Source organism: Cryptotermes secundus, unplaced genomic scaffold (genome assembly GCF_002891405.2).
Source record: "Cryptotermes secundus unplaced genomic scaffold, Csec_1.0 scaffold454, whole genome shotgun sequence".
In the NCBI taxonomy this organism is placed as follows: Eukaryota; Metazoa; Arthropoda; class Insecta; order Blattodea; family Kalotermitidae; genus Cryptotermes; species Cryptotermes secundus.
Window position 1 is genome coordinate 1,002,770 of NW_019729215.1, and position 19,154 is coordinate 1,021,923.

General features: G+C 40.0%; 2 protein-coding genes across 10 annotated transcripts in view; both read left to right on the plus strand.

The window, feature by feature from the left end:
• The window catches only part of LOC111865497 (matrix metalloproteinase-19-like), a 76,518-nt gene extending 64,321 nt beyond the window's left edge, over positions 1-12,197 (plus strand). For 7 of the 9 annotated variants that reach the window (XM_033751836.1, XM_033751842.1, XM_033751837.1 and 4 more), the window contains 4 exons: positions 182-457; positions 5,419-5,600; positions 5,758-5,961; positions 12,107-12,194. In XM_033751836.1, the coding sequence (XP_033607727.1) occupies positions 182-457; positions 5,419-5,600; positions 5,758-5,847 (548 nt within the window). In that variant the 3' untranslated portion in view covers positions 5,848-5,961; positions 12,107-12,194. Of the gene's footprint in view, positions 1-181; positions 458-5,418; positions 5,601-5,757; positions 5,962-7,590; positions 9,886-12,106 lie in introns of those variants that run through there. The other 2 variants (XM_033751843.1, XM_033751841.1) reach the window with 2 other exon arrangements.
• LOC111865495 (macrophage metalloelastase) overlaps positions 12,196-19,154 on the plus strand; it is a 45,490-nt gene continuing 38,531 nt past the window's right edge. Inside the window, exons 1-4 of the transcript XR_002842979.2 lie at positions 12,196-12,294; positions 15,878-16,013; positions 17,572-17,670; positions 18,107-18,418. The gene's annotated coding sequence lies outside the window, so the exon portion shown is untranslated. The remainder of the gene's footprint in view (positions 12,295-15,877; positions 16,014-17,571; positions 17,671-18,106; positions 18,419-19,154) is intronic.

Below are 19,154 nucleotides of genomic sequence, written 5' to 3' on the forward strand. Positions count from 1 at the left end.
TTGTAATTGTAATAGAAGTACTAATAAATCCTATCATAAAATCCAGAACCCGTCATTATTAGTCACGCAAACCCCAAATATATGACAATATGTTAATAAATTTCACAGCATTGTATTCATGTCCCTTTATAGTCAGTGGTGATAATCCTTCCAGCAATGGCCACATTTGCTCTTGTTCCAGGACAATATTACTGGAAACTGAGTCAAGATGGATTTGTGAACAGCTACCCATTGCTCGCCAGTCATCATTGGCAAGGACTGCCTGGTGACGTAGATGCAGCATGTGCTACTTCTTCAGGCAGGACCTACTTCTTCAAAGGAAGCAAATACTGGGCCTACAGATATACACATCCACTTGCAGGACACCCCAAACTCATTTCTGAAGGGTGGCCTGGTATTCCAGATGATGTAGATGCTGCTACGTGGTATACTGATTCTGTGTTCCTTTTCTTCAACGGTGAGTTTCTATTTGGTGCACTGAATTGTAAAGTTCTGTACAGTAAAGTGTCCTCCATCATGAGACTGCAACAGTTCATAATGGTGTATCTTAGCATCGTGTTGCAGTTGGTATTAGAATATATTTTTAGTTGTTTACTGTTCACCGTGCAACAATAAGATTTAAAACCGAATCCTTGTAAAATTTGTCACTGCACTATTACCAGATAGCATCCACATTGCACACTTGAAGGGCAAGAGGCATACCAAGAAAAGCCAATACATGCGGCATACAAGAAGGAATTACGTTGACTGTAAACACTGTAAACACGAAAACACCGATGGCAGCAGTGCAGAAGGCACAACCGTTACCCTGAGTTTCAACACACCTGAGGATGGCCGAATATTCTGAATCATGTAGTGCAGTGACAATTTTAAATCTTGATACTTTTGCATGGTGGATGGTAAACAACTGAAAATAGATTCTGAACCACATATGTACTACCTGATCTGCTCACTGTACCACACACTGTATTTATGTGTTCTATAGTATAAGAATGAACAGCAACTGTTGGGCTGTTTCCATATGTGCTATAATTTCTCAGTCTTCACCTTCCTCTGTGTGCCTCAGCTGGGTAGCCACCAGCGTTGGTATTTGCAACAGTCATGAAGCCTGGAGATATTTTGATATGTATGTAAACAGAAGGACAGTGAGGATTAGATGGGCAGGGTATGTAGAACGAATGGGGAGAAAAGGAATACATATAGGATACTGGTGGAAAAGCCAGAAGGAAAGACACCACCAGGAACACCAAGACATGGGGGGTTAACAATATTAAAATGGATCTTAGAGAGATATAATGGGGTGGTATGGACTAGATCAATCTGGCTCAAGATAGTGAGCAGTGGAGGGCCCTTGTGATTGGGTTCCATAAAATGCTCGTAAGTTCTTGAGTAGCTGCGCAACTGGCGGCTTCTCAAGAAGGGCTCAGCTCCATGAAGTAAGTTGGTTGGTTGGTTTTGGTTTTGGTTTTTTAGTTTGTTTTAGTCTTGGAATGTTCGAACTTTGTATAGGGCAGGTTCGCTCAGGGCAGTGGCAGAAGAAATCTTAATATATAATTCAGATTTAGCGGGAGTACAGGAGGTCAGATGGGATGGAGGTGGCATCGCACCAGCAGGAGACTATACACTTTTCTGTGGAAAGGGGAATGAAAATCATGAATTAGGTACAGGTTTTTCCATACATAAGAGAATCATATCAGCAGTTAAGAGGGTAGAGTTCGTTATTGATAGGATATCATATATAATACTAAAAGGTCACTGTTGTGATATCATTGTTATCAATGTTCACCCCCAACAGAAGATGAAATTGATGACATAAAGGATAGATTCTATGAAGAACTAGAACATGTATTTGATAAATTCCTGATGTACCCTATGAAAATTTTGTTAGGAGATTTCAATGCCAAAGTAGGGAGGGAAGACATTTTCAAACCAACAATTGGGAATGAGAGTTTGCATGAAATTAGTAATGATAATGGAGTTAGAGTAGTAAACTTTGCCACATCAAAAAATCTTACTGTCAAAAGTACAGTGTTCCCACATCATAACGTCCATAAATTTACTTGGACATCTCCTGATGGGAAAATACACAATCAAATAGACCATATTTTGATAGATAGGAGACGGCACTCCAGTATCCTTGATGTCCGATCATTCATGCAGCAGATTCTGATACTGACCGCTACCTGGTGGTGGCAAAGGTTAGGGAAATACTGGCAGTGAGCAAACAAACAACACGCAGAGTTCATATGGAGAGGTTCAATCTCAAGAAATTAAATGAGGTAGAGGGTAAAGAGCAGTATTGTGTTGAAATCTCAAATAGATTTGCGGCTTTGGAAAACTTGGAANTCATCTATCCCCTCTTCTCACTCTCACTACATGTTTCGGCACAAATGTGCCATCTTCAGGTGCTGATCCAATCCACGACAAACTAGTTCATTGCATGCCTTGTCTTTACATACTAAAATAACTAAAATATATATAACATATATATGTTATAACACACGCAGTCACAGGAGCGAGACGCAACACAGAGCACAATACACGATAGTGAAAGAGTGCTCCAACAGAGGATGATAGACGTGACTCGCGTAATGAAACACGACGTAGGAAAGAAATATGCTGTACAGTTTTAGTATTTTAACACTTGACATTTGTCAGTATATATGATAAATATATATTTTAGTTATTTTAGTATGTAAAGACAAGGCATGCAATGAATTAGTTTGTCGTGGATTGGATCAGCACCTGAAGATGGCACATTGGTGCCGAAACATGTAGTGAGAGTGAAAAGAGGGGATAAATAAATGTATGCACTAGAAGACGGATAAAATAAATCATGGACTTAAATCAGTGCAACAGGACGCTAAAATATAACAGAGTTAAATGGGGATAATCTAAACAATACAAGTATAAGATGTGAAACCAGCAGGCATTTCAGGAACAAAAAGAGGGAATATCTGAAAGACAAAATTGATGACCTTGCAATGAACAGTAAGAACAAGAATATTAGAGACCTGTATAAGGGAATAAATGACTTTAAGTGGGGGTACCAGCCTAGCCGTAACTTAGTGAAGGATGAGAATGGTGATCTGCTTGCAGATTCCCACAACATTTTGAATAGGTGGAGGAACTACTTCTCTCAGTTATTGAATGTACATAAGGTCAGTGATGTTAGGCAGACAGAAATCGATACAGCTGAGCCGTTAATACCTGATCCTAGCCCTTTGAGGTGGAAAGTGCTATTGCAAAATTGAAACGGTATAAATCGCCAGGTAGTGATCAAATTCCAGCAGAACTTATTCAGGCAGGAGGCGAAATATTATGTTATAAGATCCACAATCTAATTACTTCTATTTGGCACAAGGAAAAATTGCCTGATCAGTGGAAGGAGTCTGTCATTGTACCAGTTCACAAGAAGGGTGATAAAACTGACGGTAATAATTATCAGGAGATATCACCGCTATCAACTTCATACAAAATTTTGTCAAGTATTCTTCTCAAGGTTAAGTCCACATATAGATGAAATTATTGGAGATCATCAGTGTGGGTTTCAACGTAACAGATCAACTACAGATCAGATCTTTTGCATTCGTCAGATATTGGAGAAAAAATGGGAGTACGATGAGACAGTACATCAGATATTCACAGACTTCAAGAAAGCCTATGATTCAGTTAGGAGGGAAGTATTGTACAATATTCTGATAGAGTTTTGGATACCCATGCAGCTAGTTAGGTTGATTAAAATGTGTTTAGGCAAAACGTATAGTAAAGTCTGTGTAGGTAAGCATTTGCCTGATAAATTTCCTATCCAGAATGGTCTAAAACAGGGAGAAGCTTTATTGCCACTCCTTTTCAACTTTACTTTAGAATATGCCATTAGGAAGGTCCAGGGAAACCAAGTGGGACTGAAACTAAACGGGACTCATTAGCTGTTGGTCTATGCCGATGATGTGAATTTGCTGGGTGATAATGTAGATACCATAAAGAGAAACACACAAACTTTAACTGATGCAAGTAAAGAGGTGTAAACACAGAGAAAAAGTATATATTGCTGTCTCATCACCAAAATGTAGGTCAAGATCATAACATAAACATAGGAAACATATGTTTTGAAAATGTGGCTGGAACAACAATAACAGATCAAAATCTGATTCAGGAGGAAATTAAGAGGATTTTGAACTCAGGTAATGCTTGCTACCATTCAGTCCAGAACCTTTTGTCTTCTTATCTGCTGTCTAAAAACATAAAAATCAGAATATACAAAACTATAATTTTGCCTGTGGTTCTGTATGGGTGTGAAACTTGGTCTCTTGACATTAAGGGAGAAACATAGACTGAGGGTGTTTGAGAACAGGGTGCTGAGGAGAATATTTGGACCGAAGAGGGATGAAGTGACAGGAGGTTGGAGAAAACTGCATAATGAGGAGCTTCATAACTTGTACTCTTCTCCAAGTATAATTAGAATGATCAAGTCAAGGAGGATGAGGCGGGCAGGGCATGTAGCAGGAATGAGGGAGAAGAGGATTGCATGTAGGATATTGGTGGGAAAGGCAGAAGGAAAGAGACCACTGGGAAGACCAAGACGTAGGTGGGTGGACAATAGTAAAATGGATCTTAGAGAGATAGGATGGGATGGTATGGATTGGATTGCTCTGGCTCAGGATAGGGACCAGTGGAGGGCTCTCGTGAACACGGTAATGAACCCACGTGTTCCATAAAATGCTGGAATTTTCTTGAGTAGCTGCAGAATTGGCGGCTCCTCCAGAAGGGCTCAGCTCCATTAGTAAGTAAGTAAGTAAGTAAGTAAGTAAGTAAGTAAGTAAGTAAGTTTGGTTTAGTTTCATTTTAGTCTGTTTTGTTTTGTTTTGTTTTGTTTTGTTTCATTGTGGTTTGGTTTGATTTGTTTTGTTTTTGTTTGGTTTGTTTGTTTTTTGTGTATACCGAAGTGACAAATTGCACAAGGATTATTATGTTGTGCATACATTTCCTAACTTGTTTTGCCTAAGAGTTGATTAACTGAGTTTCATAGCCATACAATATGGGGAATTTGTCAGTGTTTTATTTTCAACATTAAGTAAGGCCCCCCATACACACACAGTTGGGCCTTCCGATCGACCTTACAGGCAAAACTTTCACAGTTTGTCCTCTCCCGTTCCTTCCCCATACACACTCAGATAAACCGGCAGGCTTCATGCCACTGTCACGGTCTTCCAGCCTATATTGCTGAGTCACACACGTCACGTGCTACGGTCCTGCAGGTAGAACTGACGGACTGATGGGTTTCCTACAGGCCAACAGTCCAAACGATTGGCTGGCCGGCCACACCACACACATCAGTTTTGCCTTTCAGTCTTCAACTGTGCAGGCCGAATGGGAGGCCAAACTGTCTGTGTACGGAGCCTGTTTGTCTGGTTGCAGGAGACCAGTACTGGGTGTATGATTCACATCAGAAACCAAGTGTCAGCAGAACTTTTCCACAGCCTATGACAGCGTGGGGCAACATAGCTGGAGACCTGCATGATATCATGTATATACGTAGCGGCTACATTTACTTCTTTACCGAGGGCAGCTCTTATCGCTACAACTGTAAAACAAAGTTGGTAAGATGAATGACAGCTCTCTCTTGTGATTGCAGAGCTGTCTTATCTGAATACATTTCCTAACTTGTTAAATTGCTATTCCATTGTGACTGCTTGCATTATGGAGGCTGAAAGACCTACACTAGGAAGAATTAAATACATAATTTCGTTTGCACAGGTTGATCCAGCAGGGCCTGGTCAACCAAATTACCCCCGTGCAGTTGGTCCGTGGTGGTTCCAGTGCAATTCCAAGGAAGTCCAGCCATGAATTGTTGTAATGTTTAGAGAAATACTGAAACTGATGGATGGTCACGAAATGGGGTCAGATGTTAGTTTCATGAAAATGGAAGTGTGGAGTTCATTGGTGTTTTGCAGCTAGAAGGTTAGTGCAAACATTTGTACAGCCGATAAGTAATATGACATGGGAACATACTGAAGTATTACATAGCCTGTGTTGAGGGGGTGTAAGTGCCATGCAGACACACCATGTATATATGTCAATTTTTTCTGCATTCAACTGCTAAGGTCTCTGATTTTTTTCTCACACAATAATCGTACAAAAAATTTGAAACTTCTGTCACTTTTCAACGTAATCTCCCTGCAGCCATACACATTTTTCACAATGTCGACACCATGATTCCATGGCTGCTGCGAACGCTTCTGTAGGAGTCTGTTTTGACCACTGGAAAATCACTGATGCAATAGCAGCATGACTGGTGAATGTGCAACCACGGAGAGTGTCTTTCATCTTTGGGAAAAGCCAAAAATCGCTAGGAGCCAGGTCAGGGAGCATGAGAAACCACTTCAAGGTTGTTTTCACGAAGAAACTGCTGCGTTGCATACACCCAATGCGCTGGTGCATTGTCCTGGTGAAAGAGCACACGTGCAGCCTTTTCCGGTCGTTTTTCTCGCAGTGCTGGAAGGAGCATGTTCTTCAAAACATCTTGGTAGGCTGCCCCTGTCACCGTAGTGCCCTTTGGAACGCAATGAGTAAGGATTACGCCATCGCTGTTCCGAAACATGGCCACCGTCATTTTTTTAGCACTGGTGCTTACCCAAAATTTTTTGGTGGCAGTGAATCTGAGCTGACTGGCGCTTCGTTTCAGGATTGAAAATCGGCATCCATGTCTCATCCATTGTCACAGTTGATGAAAAAAAAGTCCCATTCATGCCTTCATCATGTGTCAACATTGCCTGGCAAATTGCCATGCGTGCAGCCTTGTGGTCATCCGCCAGAATTTGTGGCACCCACCTGGAGGGCACTTTCTGCATTCGCAGATCTTCATGCAGGATTGTGTGCACGGATCCCACGGAAATGCTAACTTTGGAGGCGATGTTTTCCACACTCAATCTGCGATCCTTCAAAACAACTTTCTCAAGTCGCTCGACCATGTTGTCAGACCGGCTGGTGTGAGGCCGAGATTGTTTTGGTTCGTTGTCACATGACGTTCGGCCTTCTTTGAACTGTCGCACCCACGAACGGACATTTTTCATATTCATGACACCGTCACCACACGTCTCACTCAACTGGCGATGAATTTCAATGGGTGTCGCACCACAAAGTGGAGAAAACGAATGATTACTCGCTGTTCTTGTAACGAAAACGTCGCCATTTTATGTATCAAAAACACTTCTCTCTCACCGCCACCACTAGAATTCTGTGTGCCGTACAGTGCTGCCATCTCTGTCACACATTCACAAAGAGTGCACACGTATTTTAAACTAAACCGCATGTGTCTATCTGCTCCCAGTCATGAGAAAAAAAATTGGAGACCTTAGAACTTGAATGCCCCTCGTACTAACCACTTTTTCATGTCTCAATTGAGCCATGCATTGGCTCCGGTATGATGTCATGGGCTTCCAGCCCCTTGATCGAGGTTCTTAAACTTATCCCCCTCCCCATGTGGGACTGTGTCAAATGGTGTTGCCCTCTCCCCTCCTTTCCACCCCTGGGAGCCTTGCTTGGAAGTTAATTCGAGTTCGGAGAACAGTTCTTGTTATGGATCCATAGGGCCTTGCTCGCGGCGCTGAGCCAGGTGGAGTGATTGTCAAATTCCTGTTCGACTGGGAGTCCAGAATTGGTTTCGGCAAGTAGTGGGCTGGTTCGCGGCCGGCGAGATCGCCCGTGGTCGCCCGTCGTTGGGTTTGTAGTACGGCGGCGACTCGTACCAGTTTAGTTAAACCTGTGTTTATAATTTATATTGTGTATTTGGTTTAGACTCAGCCTGTGGCCCGGCTAGAAAGTAGTAGTTATGTTTTCATGCAACCAAGGCAAATCGTTGCGCCAGTAAATATGGGCCATTCTGCCCGAGTTAGATGCCGCTGTGTGCAAGCATGTAAATGTGCAATTAGTTGAGTTGTTCTGTTTAATTTCTTGGGCTCGTGCGCTGTAATGACGATGAATTCTTGTCTTTTGTTATGTGTTAATTGTGTTTATTAAATTCTGTTATTTGTTATTATATTGATTGCCATCATTTGTAACTAGATTTACCTCGTTGCTAGCTTGGATCCCTTACTCTAACTTAGGGAGCGTGCGAGCACAGAATGAGAACCGTATGACGGAGCACTGTTTCCCCCTCCGATTGAGGAAGGGTAGACGGAGCTGAAAGGTGCCAGAGAGTGACGGTGCTGTGGTAGCAGACCATAAGACGGTACAAGTGGTACAAGTGGTAGCAGAGCGGAGACTGCACACAATCAATATTTTAGAGCATTAATATCATTTGACAGCGTAAAAGTTAGGGACTGATAAGGAGAATCATAACTGTTGCACTCACGAATGTCGTCGTCATGTACATTGAGCCCCTCCGTTTAGAGCGTTAGTATCATTTGACAGCGTACAAGTTAGGGAATGATAAGGGGAATCATTGTTGCACTCACGAACGTCGTCATCTTGTACGTTGAGCCCCTCTGTTTAGAGCGTTAGTATCATTTGACAGCGTACAAGTTAGGGAATGATAAGGGGAATCATAACTGTTGCACTCACGAACGTCGTCATCTTGTATGTCGAGCCCCTCTGTTTAGAGCGTTAGTATCATTTGACAGCGTACAAGTTATGGAACGATAAGGGGAATCATAACTGTTGCACTCACGAACATCGTCATCTTGTACATCTAGCCCCTCCATCCAAGGTTTCTGACTGTTTTGAATGCAGCATTGACACACCCAGCTAGCATGCTGGGCTGTCACAATTTAATTGCAGACCTGTCAGCCATCATTTCAAAGTTCTTGCTGAGTGTTCTTGGTTTCAATGGCAGTTCTATATGTATATCACCTCAAGAGGTGGTTCTTTGCTTGGTTTAACCTTCACACAACATGGACTCTGGAGTTAGGCCTTGAGAAGATACTGAGAAGGGCTATAGAAATTAAACTCGAAAGAACAGATACATGGAATCACCCAGAACATGGAGGTTAAGTGCAGTAATAGAAGACATTGACAATAAATTGAAGAGGTAAAGTTGTGGGAAGAAAGAAGAGATTGGAGATGCTTTGTCCAGTGACCTGTGTAAAACATAATTGTTTCTAGGAGGGGGGTGAAGGAATTAAGACTTGTAAAGAAACTTTATCTTCATCACTACATTTGCTTCAGATTGTTTCATGTTCCTGTTCTTGATAATTTTGAATCTTGTCCCAGAGACCAGCTGTTCTGGCTGATGTTTTTTTGGTTTCCTTAAGTCCCTCCAAGCAAATGCTGGGACATTATGTTATTTCACCCAACAACTGCTTCCTGCCACATCCTCTGAACGTTATCTTCACTGATCATCTTACTTTTCAGTGCTGAGCTGCAAACAGTGTTGTTATGCAAACCATAAATGTTCCATGAGTCATTCAGAACACATGTCACAGAGTTTTGTTCAGTTGATATACTGATTGGTTCAGGTGTATGAAATAAAATCAGTATATTTTTATTATGCTCATATGAACAGCAGAGCATCAATTATGTAGGCAGATTTAAAAGTTTTAAAATCTTTTTTTCAAAAGAACTAGTAACACCATGGTGAATCTGTGAATAAAACCAAAATTAATAAAATATTGTAGGTATAATGGAAGCTCCATCAGTGCGAGTCAGTACCCCCACAAATGAACATGGAGAGTATCTGCCTCCAAAATGCTGAGTTCTTTCCGAACTACATGACATTGTAACCCCAAAGGTCAGACTTCTCGATGTACTGTCTCATTCTGCTTTGCTTGTGCGAACGTGATGTGATTGATGCACCCTCACTGGCATGTTTCCATGTTTAATGCTGTACAGACATAGCATAGTTGGTTGAGACAGTCTGCCACAAGCTGGAAGGTCGCAGGTTCAATTCTCAACAAGGTCATTAGTTTTTTCAATTAACCTAATTCTTCCAGCTTCACTATGGCCCTGCGGTTGACGCAGCCTCAAAGAGAAATGAGTACCAGGAATCTTCCTGGGGGTAAAGGCTGGCCGGCACATGAGGCTAGGAACCTCACCGCCACCTGTGAGCCGATTGTCTAGAGAAAATGTGGGAGCCTTGACATCTCACAACCTATGGGCCTCCATGGCTTGTTACAGGGATAGCTTTGCCTCTTGCCTTTTTAACGACATTGCATGCAAGTGTACAAAACTGAAGTTGGTACCCAAGAGGAAAGAATTTTTTGATGTCATCATCATGATCAAAGAAAAGTTGTAGAATACATGTGGCCTTCAGAAGACAGGATTTCCATCAGATGTTTATAACAATGTCAGTCCCATCCTTTTTAGCCTATGTTTCTTATTTTGAAACAAGAAGTTCTGGGAAGAACTAATGGCCTGTTTTCCTTTGATATGATGTTGACCTCACAGAAAATGATGCATCCAGTTTTTCTACTGTTGCATGTTTTCATTGCTGCAGGAACGTGTCTGTCAAGCTGTTGCAAAGCAGCAGAACAATTGGAAATCTGGAATTTAAATGTTAATATTGAGTGCAGTGTGAGAGCTACGTGAAGTGAAATACACCTGATGATGGCCGGTTGCAGCCGAAACATGTAGTGTGAAAGATGGGGGACAAGAACTACAATAAAGTGTTGCATTTACGACATAGTTTATGTTATACATATAAATACCTTATCAAAATGTGCATATTTTTTAAGATCTGTTACTGTCATTTCATGACCTAAAAGTATCCCTACTTTGTTTTCACCTCAAAATATCATGCATCTGCCATGTGGTTTGAAATATGTGATATTGGAGAGGACCCCAGTGCCATAATTGTCATACCAGTCTCGGCAAAAATCTGTTAACTGATTCAAAAGTTTTAAGATGAAACAAACTCACAGACTGATGATGATGATGATGTAAGCTTACTTTTTGCAATAAGGAGAGGAGGCTGGTTAAGGAAACACACAATGATTACATTCATGGTTTATTGTTGAGCTAGTTTTATCAAGGCAATTAAATTAAGAACTTAAGAATATACTAGTTGTGTGGAAATCTTTGGGAAATACTCAGTTCATAAAATCTGAAACAGACTACTTTAACAAAGGGGACAGTTAAGATCCCAGAATGTAAAGAGAATGCGTTTAAGAACTTTTTTTTTAATTTGATTAGTTTCATTCTGGTCCGTCACATTAACAATTACAAAGACAGAAACAACATCGTCCAATGTGACTATTTAAGTTTTATAATTTGAAGACTCATCACCCTTACATGTTTCGATCCCTACGGATCATCCTCAGAGGGCATCAATACTTTTTCGGAAACTATTATTACAGTAGATGTTAATTATATACACACATGTCTGAAATGCACAATGTACACAGTCTTCAACCTTTCACATTCACAGCAGCCTTCCTGGTGTTAAAACTTTTTAAAAATTTTTAAAAACTTTCTAGTTCAAGCTTAAAATTTATAAACCATACAGGTCTGTGTGAATTCTCCTATTGTTATTCTTGGAGGTGGCTGATCCTGTGCTGCCTGTTTATCTTGCAAAAGCAGATTCTTAGTGTTTCTGTGTCTATTCGTGGCCTGCTGTGTTGTTTACAATTTTAAGCTTGAACTAGAAAGTTGTTAAAAATTTTTAAAAAGTTTTAACACCAGGAAGGCTGCTGTGAATGTGAAAGGTTGAACACTGTGTACATTGTGCATTTCAGACATGTGTGTATATAATTAACATCTACTGTAATAATAGTTTCCGAAAAAGTATTGATGCCCTCTGAGGATGATCCGTAGGGATCGAAACATGTAAGGGTGATGAGTATTCAAATTATAAAATTTAAGTAGTCACATTGGACGGTTGCATCTTAAAAATAAGTTCTGGGTACAAGAACTGGATTGAACCAGCATGGCAACATGATTCTTTGACGAGAATGATGAATCTTAGGGGTCCATACCATTTGAGAATTTCTGGAGCAGCTGAATTGGCTTCAGTGGAACCAGGAAGCCCTTTTATCAACGAATTATTATGTTTCTTGTCTTTGCCTGGGTGCTGGCTCACCTTAATTGTGTTTTGCAGTAAAAAATATTTATATTTAATCACAAGAAGAAGATCTTGCAAATAAGATTTGCATTTTTGCTTTTCCTGTACTAGTATCGTGTTGCTGGGTTATCATTTTATTGATGTCAGTGGTGTCTCAGTGGTGCTGATAAGAGCAGAAGGAGGTGCAGCTCATAGATAGCAGCCATTCAGAGTAAGCCATGTCTTGTGTGTGCGTGCTTCTTTTGCTGTGTTTTGGGAAAACTCTGGGGGCACCTTTGTCTGTGGACAAGGGAGCTATGGTAAGTGTACGGAGCAATCTCTCCAGTACTCAACATGAACAGTATATATTCATGTATTACAGTGAATTCAGCAGTATAATGCTGATTCTCTTATCTTTTCCTGAAGCAATGTAATACTGTACATTTATGAGACAAGTTGAATATTCTGATAATAGACCAAAAGCTTCAGCAGCATAACCACTAATTGCGAGCACTGGAATACAAGTGGAAACAGTTTAATTTGCTTTCCTTTCCTTTACTGCCTCATGTTTCCATCATCTTGTGGCATGTAGACCCATTGCTAGGTAAGAACCACAAAATAAACTGTACAGCAACTGTTGCAAACAGGTATGTTCGTCTCCATGGCAACAATTGCAGTTCATGCTGAGATGTTAAAAGCAGGGTCATTTAGCCAGTGAGTTAATTAGATAACCGCTGGAGCTCTGTTACTGTGAGCTGTTGCTGTGAGGAGCTGGTAGCTAACACTTTGGACAGTTCGGGAACCCAGAGGGAGGGGGACGTCTGCCGTTGGAAGCTGCTACTGTGGAACGTCTAGTGAAGACTATAACAGACTGAGAAGACTTTCAATTCAGTTTATTTCAAATTCAAAAATAGATCCAGATACAGGCTGGGAAACAACCATTAGATATAAAATGAGTCACAGATAAAAAAAACAAACATTCCATTCCCACAGGAACAAGTCAAGGCATTCATAATATAAAACAAAATAAAAAAAGAACACATCAGCCATATATACAACAAAACTCCCCCGGTATAGAACTCTCAAAGGTTTCAGGTGTCAGTACAAGCTTTTTTTTCATTTTCATTACTCGTCTATTATTTCCATAAAATCCAATACTTTAGGATGTGGAAAAGTCACATTAGATAAATAAGTAGTACAAAGAACTAAGTCAAGACATAAGAATAGAACCAGAATACAATTAATCTTACCGACTAGTAGTATATACAAAAAATTCATCCACAGTATAAAATGGGTGACAACTCAAGAATTCTTTTAGTTTTAATTTAAACCGCTTAATATCTTTATATAATTGCTTCAAATTTAGTGGGAGACAATTGAATAGTTTGATGCCCATATAATATGAGCCTTGATGTGTCCTGTAGTGGATTTATGAAGTGTGTAGTACAGTGAGAGCATAATACTTACTTATAGTTACATTCTGTAAGAGTTCAGTAAATCCAGTCCTCAATCCAGAATCCGTGTCTAGTCACACTCCATATGTGCATGAGAATAGTATCCTTTTATCTCAAGCTCTTGCTTGACTTACATTTTCACCCTGAAGATGGAGACCTTACATTCTCTGAAATGTCAGTAGCTGTACCAGACTACATAGCTTTGCATCCAGGAGGACACTACTGTCCTGTACCAACATTTTGTGCGCAAGTGTTGTCTGTGAAGGAGCCCCTCCTCAGCGCGTGAACTGGATTTGCCATGGAAATATATGACAAACGAATGTATCTGTATTCTATTATTTGTAATATTAGTCAGATTTCTTCTTGTGTTTCAGATTACCTCACAAAGTTTTGTCATTTACACAATGTAAATTGGAGATGGTAGTTTCAGATGGGATGCTGTAGCTTATAGCCTTAACGTGTTGTAATATGCAGTCCCACATGTGGCAGGAACCAGAACTGAGCAGTTTGCTGATATCCTGATGTTGTGCTTGCTTTTCTGATTACAGACTGTGCACTTCCTTCTCTCGATAGTAATACAGGTTATGAATTGTAACTGTGAGGTACTTGACCCTATGAATCACAGCGGTAGTCATGTGAATCACCTGTTTTAATACAAAAAATACCCTGAATTTTACCCACACAGTATATCTGTTTGCTATGGTTCTCACAATAAACAGCAGTTACTCTTTGGTATCTGTGAGGTACAAATTGAATTTATAACGTTATTTAGATGTATGCCAGGGTTTGAAGGGTTACCTCTTTGAAGCAAATATTTCTTAAAAATAATATTTAAAAGTCAATAGAAAGTCCGTCAAGTGTAACAATTTTTAGGTTACTTCTTTATCACTTCTGCCTTACATATTTCGGTTTAATACAACCATCATCAGAGGCACATAGTACAATCATGAAAACACTGTCATTGTTTAAGATGTACACAGTTATGTTTGCTGCGTGAACGCTGCTACAATATGTCGACGTGTAAAAGCACAACACTTGCTAGGATTGTTGAATGCACTATCAATTCTCACATTCATCCGAAACTGCCCTCAAGTTAAAACGCCAATGTTAAAATATATACAAATTTAAAACATTTGATGTAAAATGTTAGGCTCCTCCTTGTTAATTCATCCCGAAGATTGGGAGATGTCAGCTTGAGGTTGTATGGCTTATGGTTAGATGTTTCCTATGTGCTGTGTGTTGTGTACTCCACACACAACACACACAACACAACACACAGCACATAGGAAACATCTAACCATAAGCCATACAACCTCAAGCTGACATCTCCCAATCTTTGGGATGAATTAACAAGGAGGAGCCTAACATTTTACATCAAATGTTTTAAATTTTTAAATATTTTAACATTGGCGTTTTAACTTGAGGGCAGTTTCGGATGAATGTGAGAATTGATAGTGCATTCAACAATCCTAGCAAGTGTTGTGCTTTTACACATCGACATATTGTAGCAGCGTTCACGCAGCAAACATAACTGTGTACATCTTAAACAACGACAGTGTTTTCATGATTGTACTATGTGCCTCTGATGATGGTTGTATTAAACCGAAACATGTAAGGCAGAAGTGATAAAGAAGTAACCTAAAAATTGTTACACTCGACGGACTTTCTATTGACTTTGTGATTGATAGTGTAACGGACCAAAAATGAAACAATTCAAAATAATATTTAAAAGTTAATTTCCCGTCTCAATGGATATACAACATAATGAATACAAAGACCTGTCACTTAATGCTGTTTAGTGAAATAGTCACTTATTATTGTGAGAATCCCACAGAATCTATCAATACATTGTGTGGACAGAATGCAGAATTTTTAAGTATAAATGCAGGTGGTACCTATTCTTGCATGTAGACCCCCATTGTTAGGCACTGACCGTGAAATAAGCAACTATACAAGGCCGTTACTAGGCAGCATCCCATAAACAGCAACAGAGGAAGGGCGTTTTCTGTGTGGTTCATTCATTCATTCATTCATGCCAAGCTGTTAGTATGAGCAGGACAAGTTAGGAGTTACAGTTAAATTTCTGGGGTTCATTTGTGAGCTGTTGCTGTGAGAAGCTGGTAGCTGAGGCTGGGGACAGTTTGGGAACCCACATTAAAGGAAACATTTGCTATTGGAAGCCACTGTCAAGCAATGGCTAGTGAAGACTGACAGACTGAGAAGGGCTGGTGTGTCCTAGAGTGATTTGGGAAGTACATAGAGCAATGAAAGCATAACCTGTACATGTAGTTATAAGTTGCAAGAATTCAAGATATCCAATTACCAATCCAAACTCTATCTGTCCTCACTATAGCGTGTGACAGTACAGTAACCACTGTACTTTGAAGGGTGTAATGCTTTGACTGCAGCTTGCAGAAGTGAGTTACTTCTAGCCTGTGCTTACTTGCAGGAGTATCTAGTTCAGTTTGGCTACTTGGATCCAAGGGTCATGAGAGATGATCCAAACATGACAGATGATATGATGGGAAACATGATGACAACATCTGTTGCAGAGTTCCAGATGTTTTTTGGACTAGAACCCACAGGTAAATGTAGATTTGTGTTGGATTTGAGGTTCTTGCATAGGCAAGTTTGAAGAATACAGTATCTTTGGTTGCAACACCAAACAGTTTGGAAAGAGTGTTGTGGGGAAACATGTCCCCTCCATCTTCAGGATTGTAGGCTAAACTAAGCAAGAAACCAGCACAAGAAGGCAGCTCCCCTGTCTCCAGGCTACATGATGTCATAGCCATGAAAACTGTACCTTTCATAGTCAACTGGGGTGAGTGACGGACTGGAAACGGTATGGATAGTTACCTTAAGGTACTATCTTACCATCTGGTGGGAGAGACTACATTCAGTTCGGAAGAATGGAACTTCATTGAGAGGCAGTACATCCAGCAAGGACTAAATTGAAATGCAGTCTATGCACAGATGTGTGTTGGCAAGGGTACAGTATGTCTCAGAATTTAGCATTTACATCAATATATACATTTTTGTATGTTGGACACAGGCAAATATGCCTCAAAAGTAATGCACTTGAAAATGACTAGCATAAGGCAACCCTTCTATATATATATATTTCTAAGTCCATCTCATAATTGGGAAGCTTACAGATTAAAAAAGAGAAATTAAAAGTGCCTGGAAATGCAGAAGTAGAAACCTGGGCTCATTTCTGGCCTTCAGTGTACTCGTGTCAGGGACTGAGTGTACCAGATTTGATAAGAAACAGACAAATTGGAAGAGAAGATAGGAGATTTCTTGCAGCACTGGAGAACTGACATCTTTCAAAACCAGATTTTCTCAACTTTCTTACTCCAGTTTCTTGGTATCAAAATTTATAAAGGTTTGTTGTTAAAGATGACATGCAGAAAGAAATTTAAATTTTAAATTAAAATTCTAAATCAAATCAATGAGTGTATATTAACAGAGATTTTAAAACATAACTGGGAAAAATCAGCAAGGAGATTCTGGTATATCAGGACTGATTGAAACGCAGCAATGACAATTGAAAGAGCTGGTGTTTTTAAATTTTAAATTACATGTAGTATGACAGCTACATAAGTGAAAATACACCTGATGAAGGCCAGTTACTGCTGAAACATGTAGCGTAAAAGAAGAAAGACAAAGAACTAGAAATAAATTGTTGCATTTATGATGGTATTTATATTATACATATGGAAGTGCAGAAGGAAGATCCATATCTATAGTGAGGCCAAGAAGAGATGGTCTGTGCAGTATCTGTTGTGCTGTTTCAACGTTATATAGTCCCTATACTGACAGCATTGTAAAATAATTCCACACCTACACTTTCTGTCTTTTGTTGAGTGCCTTCTTCCCCACCACCCATAGGACATTTCCCGTGGCTCCAATATGGGATTTGATTTTACTGTATTATTCTGTACACGTGTCCAGTGATGTCAGCATTTCAGCACATTGTGTGACACTGGAAATGTAACATCAACTGCCAAAACACTTTTCTTGTGTTTGTTGCTCCAGCACATTTTGTGCTGTTTATTTGTGGTGACATTAATACTTGTTTCTCTCAAAACAAATTGACTGGAAATGAGAATTGTATTCTTATAAATAGTGTGTTCCATTTAGGCCAAATGGATGAAGCAACCCATGAAGTGATGACCAAGCCTCGATGTGGATTGAAGGACAAACATGATTATGATGAAGAGAAGAGCTTTGCTCCATTTGGTGAGTTTCCTGTCGCAACAGTTGGTATCACTGATGTGATCACTAATTTTGGTAGCTATTTGTGTTGCATGTCTGATAGCTGTGCGCTCTTGAACTTGGGGTTTAACATTCTAACTGAGCATTTTCTTTGTATCATCCTCATTCTGTGAGAAAAATGTTCTGGGCCCACGGTATGTGTGCTCATATGAGCACGCATTTGTCTGTATATGGAAAATTATTTAAACAAACAAAATACTGAAATAAACAAATGTGTAAGTAATCAATTACTGGTTCCCAGTCAGTGTGCCCCATACAAATTAAGTGATAAACGAATTGTTCAAATATAAATTCAAATAAAATTAATTGAAGATGAGCCAATTTTTAATGCATGTTAAGAAGTCCTAAAGCTGCTCCTCTCTAAGCGTAATTATCAGCGCCCCGTCATGCGTGCATGCAGGCAGCCCATGGAAGAAGCAGAACCTGAGTTACGCCATACTCACATATCCAAGTAACAAGGATCTGCTGGCAGCAGCTGTCGATGAGGAGATGGAGAAGGCGTTCGCTGTCTGGTCAGCTGTTACCGAACTGAACTTCCTATTGGTCGCAAGCAACATGTCTGCTGATGTCATGGTTACATTTGCAAGCAGGGCGCATGGTGATGGAATGCCATTTGATGGAGCAGGAAAGGTGCTCGCTCATGCCTTTCCTTCGCCTACTGGGATAGTGCATTTTGATGATGACGAGCCCTGGACCATCAGGAAATATAGAGGTGAGATCATGCGAGCAAGATCTTACATATATCACTGTTAGAGTTAAATGTGTTTCTGTTATACAAACAGAAATATTTAAAGGAAAGTACTCATGTTCTATGTTTACATAACTATTTGTTCTGTCACAAAAACGCCCAGAGTGTCTAAACTGAAACGTTTCGTCGTCTGAACCAGAACTGAAAATGGGGGTAGACATGAGTAGACACTGTCTGTTAGTTGCACGATTCTTCATATTGGGATAGCTGTTTACAGTCCCTTAAGATGTGCTAACTATCTTTTTGAACAACAGTACATGCGGGAACAAATTCACAATCCTGCACTGTAATAGTTTCCTCCTCGTGTGCTTTTCTGCTGGGAAGCCATTTCATACCCTGGTCCAGACACCCAGCTGTATCCATTATGCAGTTGCTTGAATGTCCAGTTTTAAACATTACATAATTTTATCCACCCTTCAGTCCAATCTGTTTGGGTTAAATTATCCTGCTTAAAACTTTGCATGGAATATATTCATGTTTCTCTGTTACCAAATGAAGACATAGTTTCTGATAGGAATAGACTGAAGAATGTGGTAGACAAAATTGTTCAGCTGTCCTCTGATGCAGATATACGTGTACTTAGACCAATGTAACTTAATTCCATATACAGTGTGTTAAAAAAAGGGTTAGAGGGTCTAATGGGGTATATTAAATGAGTGAAAAAGTCCCAGTCAACATACTGTGCCATACTTGCTTGAGG